This window comes from Astyanax mexicanus, chromosome 12 (assembly GCF_023375975.1).
Source record: "Astyanax mexicanus isolate ESR-SI-001 chromosome 12, AstMex3_surface, whole genome shotgun sequence".
NCBI classification, from domain to species: domain Eukaryota; kingdom Metazoa; phylum Chordata; class Actinopteri; order Characiformes; family Acestrorhamphidae; genus Astyanax; species Astyanax mexicanus.
This window is the reverse complement of record NC_064419.1, coordinates 13,461,888-13,474,283: the sequence shown is the minus strand read 5'-3', so window position 1 is coordinate 13,474,283 and position 12,396 is coordinate 13,461,888. Positions and strand designations below refer to the sequence as shown.

The window sequence follows — 12,396 nt, the reverse complement described above, 5'->3', positions numbered from 1 at the left end:
GGGAACTGCAACACTCCAGATCGCAAAACCCTACAGTGAATAGTGAGGACAGCCGAGAAGATCATCGGAGTCTCTCTCCGCTCCATCACTGACATCTACACCACACGCAGCATCCGCCAAGCCACCAGCACCAGCAAGCCACTGGCAGGAGATACAGGAGCATCAGAGACTCCACTACCAAACTCTGCAACAGCTTCATCCACAGGCAGTCAGACTCCTCAACACACAGAGACAGACCTGAACCCCACCACACTCACACAGAATGGAATGGAACTGAACCCCCCCCCCTCCACCACTCTTTATATATACACACACACACTCAGCACACAGACTGAAATGTCTTTATCCCTATCAGCAATATTTGGTGCAACTCCCAAATACTATAAACTTTCTACCTCAGTAACTGCTGTCACTATATATATTCTATATGTTACAGTATGTTACACATCTCTGCAACTTATCCTCACTATACATATTATTATACCGGTATATATTGGTAATGCACTGTCCTTTTTTTAAAATTGTCTCGTCTTTTGTATTTATTGTAGTGTTAGTCTTATGTTGCACTATCATCACACCTTGCACTTTATGTTGTCTATTGTTTGTTGTCCCATGTTGCACCATGGTTCTGGAGGAATGTAATTTCACTTCTTCCAGACAGGTAGTCCAAAACACAGAAGATCATGGACTTGTCAACCCCATACCTGTCAAGTCTCCCGTTTTGGCCGGGAAACTACCGTATTTTACTCCTCTTTCCCGCCGTCCTCCCGTATTAGTATTTTCCCGTAAATTTCCCGTATTATACTAAATAAAAAAATATATAGGCCACAGGCGACAATGCACTGACCGCTGTGTGTCTCTTAACCAATCGTGGTGCCGGTTCAAGGAGAAAGTCCCGCCTTTCAGGAGAAACAGCCAATCAGCTTGCTGGTTTTGCGGAGAGCTGTTTAGTGTGCGGGAAGCCCCGCCCCTCCCCTCGCTGTGAGTTCAGGCAGCTAGTCGGAGCAGCTGTCGTTAAAACTAATCTGGATGTACGGAGATTTTTCTAAAAGAAAGGTAACTAACCATGTAAACTGTGATGAGATTGTTTCTGATAGCTGGTTAAAAAGACTCTTCTCTGAATCAAAACATAAATTAAACCCATTGTGTGTTTAATAAAATCCAGCTTGTGACTCAGTTAGCTTAACTTTAGAATTAGCTAGATAGATATTCAGGGTTTGAGAAAAATCTACATATATATATATAATGCCCTGCCCTTATGTGCCTGATCAGCCAATAACTATAATTTCCAAACTCTATTTGTTCAGGGCTAGTTTTAGGGTTTGTTAGAATTTGTTTAAATCTCAAGTATTGTGGTGTAATGTATTATTTAGAAGGGGTAGAAGAGATGGTTGAGCTGGAGAGAGAGAAAATGTGAAGAGGGCTGAAATTAACTGAACTGATCAGGAGTGGACTGAACGATAGAAAGAAGTATTAATGAAAGATTAGTAATTGTGTAGGCCCCTTAGGACTATTATTTACTTATGGAATATATCTGATCCATGTCCTTCTTGTAAATTTGTGCACCCTTCAATTTCACATATATATATATATATATATATATATATATATATATATATATATATATATATATATATATATATATATATATATATAGATATATATATATATATATATATAAAGCACAAGCCCTCGGTTGGGCTGTTGGGGCGGCGGAAAAAATCCCTTATTTTTAAGTCCAAAACTTGACAGGTATGGTCAACCCTCATCTTAACTATCTTCTCCTCCAGTATGAGAGGCTGTATTTTACTAAAGGCACTCGAAAAGTCCAAAAAGGATTCACTTTGGTCAAGAGGAGAGTGCACCCTCTGCACATCACACCATCATCCACACCAACCTGCTGTTGGTAAGCAAACTGCAGGGGGTCCAGGAAAGGGCTGACCTGAGGTCTAATATGTAACAGAACAAGCCTTTCCAGGGCATTTATGACATGTGATGTGGTCATTAAGAGAGGAGGTTACTGATTTATTTGTGACAGAACCCGGCATGATGTTTTCCACAACACCGACACGTGCTCCACTTTAAGGCTCAGGCTTCAGCTTCTCCAGCTGCCTCTTCACCTGTCCAGCAGTCACTTCAAGGAGAGGATGTGTGTCCACAGATAATGGCTGTGGGGCGAGGGGGAGTTTGGGGTGCTAATGCTGATGGGTGGGGGTGGAGCTGTGCTAAACCTGTTGAAGAAAGCATTCAGCTTGTTGGCTTTGTCCAGACTTTCCCCAAAACCTTGTTTCCTTCTGTTAAAGCCTGTGATTTTTATCATGCCTGTCCACACCTCCTTGGCATTTTTCTGCTGTAGTTGGTCTTCCTGATTCCTTCTGTAGGCCTCCTTGTTCACCCTAGGCTTTACCTTCAGATGTTTCTGCACACTCAACATGTCTCAGTCTTTCAGTCTGAAGGCCTGCTTCTTTTTATTTAAAAGTTCCTTTAGGTTTTTGGTGATCCATGGTTTGTTGTTGGGAAAACAACGCACCCGCCTCAGTGGAACAATGGTGTGCACACAGAAGTTGATTTAATCAGTGATGCACACTGTCTTGTTGTGTCATCTCCAGATGAATCATACAGGACTCCCCAGTTTGTGGTCTCAAAGCAGACCTGTAGAGCCTCCTCTGCCTCTGGCGACTACCTCCTTATGGTCTTCGTTGCCACAGGTTGCCTTAAGACCACAGGCCAATATGTGGCGGTCAGAAGACTATGATCAGACCTTCCCAGTGGAGGAAGTTTAGAAGAACTGTAAGCATCTAAAACATTTGCATACAGAAGATCCAGCACACTGTTTTCCCTTGTTGTACATTTGACAAATTGGTGGAACTTTAGTAATGTAACGTGGTGGAGAGTGTGACAAGGTTAAAATATTCTGAGATTACAATCAGACTGTCAAGATGTCTAGTTTGAAGTCTCGCAATAGACAAAAGTATGATTTCACAGGCTTCATCTGCGTTTGCTGCTGGCGGAATGTAATCGATAACATGATGGCGACTGTGAATTCCCTCGGCTGATAATATGGATGTAAGCTGACCCCTAAAAGTTCGGCGTTCGGGCAACGGTGACTCTCCTTCACGACAATATGTCCAGGATGGCAATATCTTTGACTGACAAATATAGCAACACCTCCGCCTTTTTTCTTACTGCTCCTGTTAAGAGTCTCTGTCCACCCTCACGATCTGAAAGCCAGGAACTGGTTAGTGTCCGGACAGTCTGCAGAGAGCCAGGTCTCAGAGAAACACAGCAGGCTGCACTCCCTGTACTCCCACTGGGTTGCGAACTGTGTGTTCAGCTCATTCCCTTTGTTCCAGAGAGATCTCACGTTTCCCATGATGATGAAGGGGATGAAGGGCATGTAGCATCTCCTCTTTGCCTTCATTTTAACTTCAGCTCTGCATCCTCTGAACATTCTTCTGAGATCTTCAGGAATGGGAACATTAACGGACCAAGAAGAAAGATTGTCTGATATATATACTTAGCAAAGTTACCAAAAAAGGAGTAATAAAACCCAATGTAGGTTAAAATAGGCTCTCAAGACGGAGCTGCTGTGATCAGCAACTAGCACTGCGTCATCTTGCTTTGCACTCATACAGCCCCAAACCAAGATGCTATCATCATCACGCTTGCCTGTAGACAAGGGAGAGTTACCTTGGTACTCCTCACGAGGACTAGGGCTGGGTATCATTTAGTGTTGGGTGGTATGGCCAAAAATGCATATCACAGTGTTTTTCATGAATCTGGAGGTTTCACGGTATATCAAAGTGTTTTATTATTTTTTTATTTTTTTTTGCATGACTGGGCTCTAATATAGGTTTGTGAATTGTTGTACTGTACTGGAGTACATATAATATAAAACATTAAGGCTTTAAATTAAGGCTTTGATTACTGTCCCACAAAATTATACAATATATGAAGAAATCAGACTTCATTATCAAAAAAAATCAACTGAAGAACAGAGAAGACACTTTACCAAAACAATTGGCAAACCACATGAAATATAAAACAAACTGGTTGATCACAGTCATTGTGTACTGTCTTGGAGGCGGGAGCAGCCATATGTATTATAAATGGTTTCATTAAGTCAGATGACAACATATTTGTAGTAAAATGCACAAACAAATATTTATTGAAGTTATGGGGTAAAAAATGGGACGAACAATTTCAGTTTGGAGCGGCTGACAAGCTTTAGGATTGTTGGGGAAAAAGTTAGTCTGGAGTTCTTTGTTGTATTTATTTTTTTAACTTCTACTTAACTTCTACTTTTTATTTTTTGCATGACTTGGCTTTACTATAGGTTTGTGAGTTACTGTACTGTTAGGAGTACATATAATATAAAACTCAAACGCTTTAAATTAAGGCTTTGATTAGTGTAGGGTTTACTTTGTCCAACAAAATTAAACAATATATGAAGAAATCAGACCTCAAGAGCAGAATAACAGCTAAAGAATGTAAACATACATACATACATACATACATACATACATATAAGGAAGCCATGTTAAAGTTGTTGGCGTATCGCCAACAACTTTAACATGGCTTGCTTATTAATTGTGTGTGTATATGTATATATATATGTATATATATATATATATATATATATATATATATATATATATATATACACACATGTATATATATGTATATGTATATATATTAGGGTTGTCACGATACCAAAATTTTGACTTCGATACCGATACCAACTGTAGTATCACGATTCTCGATACCAAAACGATACTTGGAAGAAAAAAAAAAACAATAAAAATATCTGAACATAAAATGTTTATTTTTGACTGAACTGGATTGAACACTGAACAATAGGTGCAAACGTTTTTATTCTAAAATGAAACATTTGAACAAAAAACAAGTTTCGTTATTATAACCTTAACTATAACATAATTATCTAAACACTTCCTAAAAACTAAAACTAAAACCAGAGGTCATGGTAGCCTGACTATGTGAACCTGACGGGCGGGCAGAAGTTAAGTTCTGAATAAGGAAAATAAAGAGACAGAAGAACGTTACAATGTTATGTTCATTTTAACACTCACTGCTCCGTTTTATTAATCAACCGTTTACCGTTTTTAATAAGCAGTCGCTAGTAAATCTTAGTAAAGCTACAGACAGAGTGTATCTTGACTAACTCCACTAACCTGTCGACTTCTCAGCCCTTTGTAGAGATCAGGGTGCTTGTCTGCTATTATGTTAAATAACACTGTAACATAGAAGCATAGAACTATTATTTAATTAAAATGATTTTTAAGAACAGCTAAACACAGTGCTGCAGGTCAAACGCGGAGGCGTTCACGTGCGAGAGAGAGAGAAACAGAGAAAGAGACACAGCGAGAGTGAGAGAGAGAGAGATTTGCATGTTCTGATGTGAGCTACTCACAGGTAAAGGTTCTCTTTTATCTCATCGTGCTCATATTCTAGTCCCACACATAAGTCTGCAGCTCCCTCAGTGTTTTCTGTCGTATTTTGCGGCTAGCGCGAGCGCTTACAACTAACACCGCGGACCGCGAGGTGCCGCCGCGCTTGTGCCGAATCCGCTACTGAATCCGACTCCCGCTTCGCGGACAGAATCGGCACAACACCCCCCGCTGTACAACTGCGGGAGTGAAAACAGCGCTAATAAATAAAGTAGTTTAGTTTCACTTTCAGTTTTCGTTATTTTCGTTATTTTATTTAAAAATAAAAATATAAATAAAAAACAGATGCCTACATCTCAGACTATTTTCCCACACTTCACTCCTCGCGCCCGTTTTGTCCACAAGTCGCGGACGAGAGACATCTGTTATTTTAGCCGTCGCCATTCTACACTCGCTGCTGCTCTGCTGGCTTGCGCGTGAATCGATTCATTTGTTCAGAACACTAAGTTTATCTGAATCCTGCCACACCGACTGCTGCGGTGTGAATCAGTTTTCTTATGAACTGAATCAAATCGCGCCTACTAATTTGACTCATTTGAAGCTAGTGACTGGGCTATATACAGTATCGAAAGCATCGAACGCTAAAGAACCGAATCGTTTGTGATGACGTAGTATCGAAAAAGAATCGAACCTTCGGTACACCGTGCAACTCTAATATATATGTATATGTGTGTACATGTATATATATATACATATATATATATATGTATATATATATACATATACATATACATATACATGTGTATATATATATATGTTTACATTCTTTAGCTGTTATTCTGCTTCGGAGGTCTGATTTCTTCATATATTGTTTAATTTTGTTGGATAAAGTAAACCCTACACTAATCAAAGCCTTAATTTAAAGCGTTTTTTTTTTTTTAATAGTTCCATAAACCCTATAAATGGACATAAAATACTCAATGTTTAAGTATTCAAAAGAGAACTGAACAGATCTCTTGTACAAGCTCTAACAGAAACACAGACTAGACTGCTCAACATCACCCATGTCTTTACCTCTGTGAAGAATCTGTAAAGTAGCATAAGCTAAAAGCTAGCATTTCATACAAAATATCAAAAAGAAGCACAGTTTGTTTTTAAATCTTTCTGTACTCTGTAGTACAAAGTCATTTTGTTCAGTGCTTTTTGATATTGAATTTCAATACACAGCCCTAGCAAGGATGCTGGCACATGCTGAAAGCAATCTGAGCCAAAAAAAAGTTTATCTTGATCTTGTCAAACCACAAGACATATTTTTTGGACTGCCTGTCTTTAGCAATCTGTTTGCAGGCTTGTGCCTTTTTTTGCATTGCACTTCTCACCTCTTCAAACTCTGCAGTAATGCTTGCAGCACTCGTAAATCTATTTCTTAAAGCCAACCACTGGACATTATACAAAACTTCTTTGGTCGATCCTGAGAAGGACTGTTCTGAGTGGAAACCTTTGACCATTGTTCTGTTTCTCAGTTATAAGCAATATTTTTATAGCCTAGGCCATCTCATATTTTTTGCCATGAAGTGCCATGTATGAGAGAATCATACCAAAAACAACAAAATAATAACCCTGCCCCCATTCACACCTCTAACTCTAACAAACCGCATAACATTGGAGAAGGAAAATGTACTCACTTTTGTTGCCAGTGGTTTAGACATTAATGGCTGTGTGTTGAGTTATTTTGAGGACACAGATAAATTACACTATTATACATGCTGGACACTGACTACTTTACATTGAATCAAACTATAATTTTTTCAGTGCTGTTCAATTGAAAGGTATCATACAATATTTACAGCAATGTAAGGAGTGCACTCACTTTTGTGAGGTACTGTTTCTCAAATCAAGTCACAGACTTTTACAGTAATAAAATCTTGGCATTACACAAACTGCTTTTATATTTTATAATTAACTGACAATATGGCAAAACTGAGGTTTTAGAAGTACATTTCATGAACAAAGTATTGGGACATTTTTTCTTCTGAGTTCAAGCATATTAAAAAAAATGTATCCTGCCATTTTTGAGTAACTGTCTTTACTGCCCAGAGAAGACGTTCAACTAAAATGTAAAGCATTGAGGATTTAATGGCACTAATAAAAAAAGCATATGCAAGGTCAGGATGTTGGATCACCACCCTACCTCATTCCCAACTCGTAAAATTACTGGACAGAGAACCTTCATTTCAGAGAACACAGTTGCACTGTTCCACAGGGCCTGGTATTAGGCATGGTGCAAACAGGCTAATGTTTACTGATCTGCTCCAGAGAGTCATATTCTCTTGGCTGTACTTTTGTAAAAGGGCCAATGATTTAAATTGTAGCAAGAACCTGCTTCATTTTGATGTTGTATGTGCTCTACTATGAAATATGCCACACAAATCATATTTTTTTATATATGAAATCAGCTAAGGACCTTAAACCTTTTTTAAGTACAAGATCAGTTCTGGTTCTAGATAAATCTATCAAAATCCTCCAGGAAACTCCATACATTATATATAACTCCATATGTTATATATGTGTTAGAATGGCAAATGTATAAGGTATATACTTTTGCAAGCCACTGTAAATAAGCCTTTTTTATCCTTATAGAACCTTAGCTTCATATAATTTTTTTTTCGGTAGACAAAACTTTTCAGGCATTTCAACATATTATATATATATATATATATATATATATATATATATATATATATATATATATATATATATATATATATATATATGTTTATATGTATTTATATCTGCATCTGACAGAGTTTAAAGGATGGAAGCTTTTTGTGTAAACCAACCCATTATTCATGTGAGAAGAATGATTGGAACAGATAAGCTTAAAGTAAATTAAAGTGCATCTGGCCTTCTTATTCTTCAGGTTAATAGTGGTTTTCATCTGCTGGTGAAGCCACTGTACTTTTATTCATTAAAATATTTTCATGAAAATGCCTTTTCTTTATTACTTTTCAAATGGTTGCTATGGCCAATATTTGGTCAATGGCTCTGATCTTTACCATAGACAGCTCTCTGGTTTTCATACTGGTTACTTATATATATGATATAAATGCACAGTCTGCGAAGATAAAACCCAAATCTGTACAGACATTCAGCACTATTTATTGTTTGAAAAATGTATGTATCAGGAGACACCTTGGCAACAAAACACACTTGCCAATCTCATGTTTTTCATGTACTTTTGCTCACAACAAATATGGGTGGGTTCAGACAGAAGGTGCTATCCTCTGAGCTATGTATCTGATCCCAGACAAATGTTTTCAGTCTACAGCAAATATAAAAGAAATTAGCTCTCAATATCTTGGGAAATGATTGTATGTGCAATGCAACACAAAAGAGTGTTACGACATTTTAAAGTATGAGATCAGTTTGAGCCAGACTAACTATTTATAGTTGGAAGTATATTTATTTATATTAATATATTATTTAGTTTATATTACTTTCCACATTTCCTTACATTTTCCCGTTATTCTGAATCAGCAGCTCAGCCGGAGAAACATATGCCTCGAATGAAAACCAAAGTAATTGCGATGTGAGATTAAAAAAAAAAAAAAGAAAAAAAAAAAAAGAAAAAGTGATTCTGTACTTACTTTAAAACCATCCGAGAACATGCCAGTCCGCAATCCCAGTGATAGAGCTGTCGAATTATTGGTACGTTCAATAAAACGACATCATCTACAAAATAGTTCGCAGGTTAAGATAACAAGGACATCTGTCGTTGGACTTTAATGGCAAAATCAAGAAAATTAACTAGCTAGTTAGATTAACCAGGTAAATATCCATCTGCTAAGTGAATGTGAAGCAGATACCCTGAACATCTAATCACAATCTGAGGCATGGCAAAGTATCACTTAAACAAGACATTCAAAGAACCTATGTAGAAAGCTAGCTTAACGAAGGTTAGTAAAGCTACCCTAAAAACAAAACTTTTAGCATAGCTTACCTGTCATGATGTATTGAGCTAGTTAATGTTACTTTCCCATTAACATTTATCCAGCGCAGTTCTTCATTCTACGGTTTAACGTATGTTTTAATAAGCAGATCCCCGGCTTCACCCGCACAAACAGCCCTAGCTCAGCTCGCTGGGTTAGAGCCAGTACACTACTTATTACCCTGGTTAACTACTATTAACTTTAAAGTCTACCTTTAGTTCAGCGCGCTGTTCTGTCCTTCTGAAAGCGTTATGAGAGTAGAGCCGAATAGCACTAATAACCAGTAACACTAGTATTACCCAGCAGTAATAACGAGTAACACTAGTATTACCCAGCCCTAATAAACAGTAAAACTAATATTGCCCTGCACTTATGGCCAGTAACACTAATATTACCTTGATTTTATAACCATTAATATCTAATATTACTTTGTGTGCTACTGTTTTTAACCGATGCACAATCCTATATGCCCGTCCTGGTTCCCCATCGCAAGGCCCCTCGGGCTGCTTTGGTGACGCCTGTTCAAAAAACACTAGTACTACTTGCCAAGCCGGTCCATAAGTCTAGCCTCTCGCTGCATTCAAGAGTGGTTGGCGTCCAACTCCGGCCACATTATTGGTTGGAGCGTAAATCCAAAATCGCCGCCATATTGGTTGGGTCTCCACTCAATTCTAGCACCAGAGCACACGCAACAGAGTATATATTATACATATATCAGTTAGATATATTTATAACATGTTTCCTATTAATGTTCCAGTGAGCGTCCTGTATCATAACTACATATCTGCCGTTTGTAACAAACCAAACAAAGTTGTGATTATTATAGTTGTATTATACACCTTCCTCAGTACAAATAAATTCACTTAGGGTACACGGGAGACCCATCTAAAATGGCGGCCGTGCTGAAAAATCAGCTCCAATAGGCGGTGTCTGTCTATATCTATGTCTCAATTCAGGGGCTGCATTCTTCGAAGGACGCAGTCTACGAAGGTGTGTCCTTCGATGTGTAGGCTGCGATGGCAGTACTGAAATGGGACAGTCCAGAGCCGTAGAAAGCCGTAAAAATATCTCTATAGTATTTCCTGTTTCCTGTTTGAGATTCTACCCGCCACAACCAAAGTAAGAGCTGAGAAATGAGCCAGTTACTTAAATATTTTAAATGTGAACGGGTGGAACTGAACATAAACAAATAAAAGGGCGTTTGAAATGAAGTTGGAAAAAAGAGCATAAATTAGAATAAAGTATTATGTTATATTATTTATTATATATATTATATATTATATAGTATTATGTATTTTTATATATATATATAAATATATATAAATACTATATATATTATTTAGTTTATGTAAATAAATATATAAGTATTTATATATCTATAACTATTAACATATAACAACATAAACATGATACTACATATATAAACTAAATAATACTATATATATATATATATATATATATATATATATATATATATATATATATATAAACTAAATAATATAAATGATATAATATATAAATAATATTTATAATATCTATAAGTATTTATATATCTATAAACTACATAATACTACATATCCTACATAATACAGCCGACTCAGTTGAATCCGCCCTTTTCGTGCTGAAATAACCCACTAAACATTAGACGTCTTATGGACGTGCAGATCATGTCTATATTGCGTCGGTCGGTCCAAGACCAATTCTGTACGTCTACAAGACGTGCAAACTAGGTCCGCTATTTGGACGTCTAACTATGACCCCACTTGGACGTCAATATGCAGTTAAACATTTGAACGTCGGACTAGGTCACTTTTTTGGACGTCATGGGGACGTCTAATACAGGTGCAGGAAATTAACATTATTTAAGAATATATTTATTTTTAAATGTATGTCAAAATTGTTGTTATCAATATTGTTAATCACTATGAATATAGATTATTTATGATTAAGCATCATTTATTTCTAATTATTTATTTGAGTATTATATTTTTTATCTATTTAATTAATTAACGAATGTAGGTATTTATTTACGTATGTTTTTATTTTTATTTGGAAATGCAATTTATGTGGAAAATTGTTAAGTTGATTTCAACCAGTCAACGCCACTCTGATTTGCTGAGACCGCACGTCATCATAAACTCCACTCTGATATGCCGAGGCAAAACACGCTAAACATTTTTTACCGCGGTCACGCCATCTGCACTTAGAAAACGCTCGGTCGCGCTATCTACACCGAAAACTGAAGTGCGCGTCTAAACCGTGTTTTACTGTAGCAGCGTGCACAGCGCACCCGGAGGAGCGGAGACTGGCGCTTCTCGTGCAGAGACTTAAAATGGAACAGAAACTAGTTTTACACCTAAATAAAAATGATTTAACGAGATCTAATCCACAAATATACACCAGAAAGACCACTTCTTATCTGTAGAACAGTGTAACGTTTTGAAAAGGTTTGGAGTGTTATTAAATAAGTAATTGTTATAAAATCACATCCCTAAATTCTTAAAGATCTTATTCTCATGTATCCCAGATATATGTTTGAAGTGATATTACTGTATCATTTTTGAGTAATTGAATACCAAAACTATCTATTTCGGAGTGCTATAAATCTAAAAGAAAATCTAATTCTTCTTAAATCAGAACATGAAATCCTTAAAGAATACCTTCCATACTATTTATGTCATGCATGTATACTGATTGTACAGTATCATTTTGGAGTAAATGAATACCAAACTTAGGAAAAATGTATATTCGGTTTTGCATAAACCAGATTTCGGTGTCCTATAAAACCTTCAAATCAAATTGTTATCCAATGAAACCAAGAAAGTCTTGAAGAAAACATTCCATTCTATTAATGACATGAGTAACAAGTGATATTACTGTATCATTCTGGAGTAATTGAATACCAAACATAGGAAAAATGTCTATTCGGTTGTGCATAAACCACATTTCAGAGTCCTATAAAACCAGCAAATCAAATTGTTATCCAATGGCACTAACAA

The 12,396-nt window shown here is 36.9% G+C and overlaps 1 protein-coding gene across 1 annotated transcript in view; it reads right to left on the bottom strand.

Moving 5' to 3' along the window:
* The window catches only part of gucd1 (guanylyl cyclase domain containing 1), a 38,687-nt gene extending 28,619 nt beyond the window's left edge, over positions 1–10,068 (bottom strand). Inside the window, exons 1-2 of the mRNA XM_007241806.4 lie at positions 9,409–10,068; positions 9,056–9,140 (exon numbers count right to left, since the gene is read on the bottom strand). Coding sequence (XP_007241868.3) covers positions 9,056–9,140; positions 9,409–9,415 — 92 coding nt within the window. The 5' untranslated portion in view covers positions 9,416–10,068. The remainder of the gene's footprint in view (positions 1–9,055; positions 9,141–9,408) is intronic.
* Between the last annotated feature and the right edge of the window lie 2,328 nt (positions 10,069–12,396).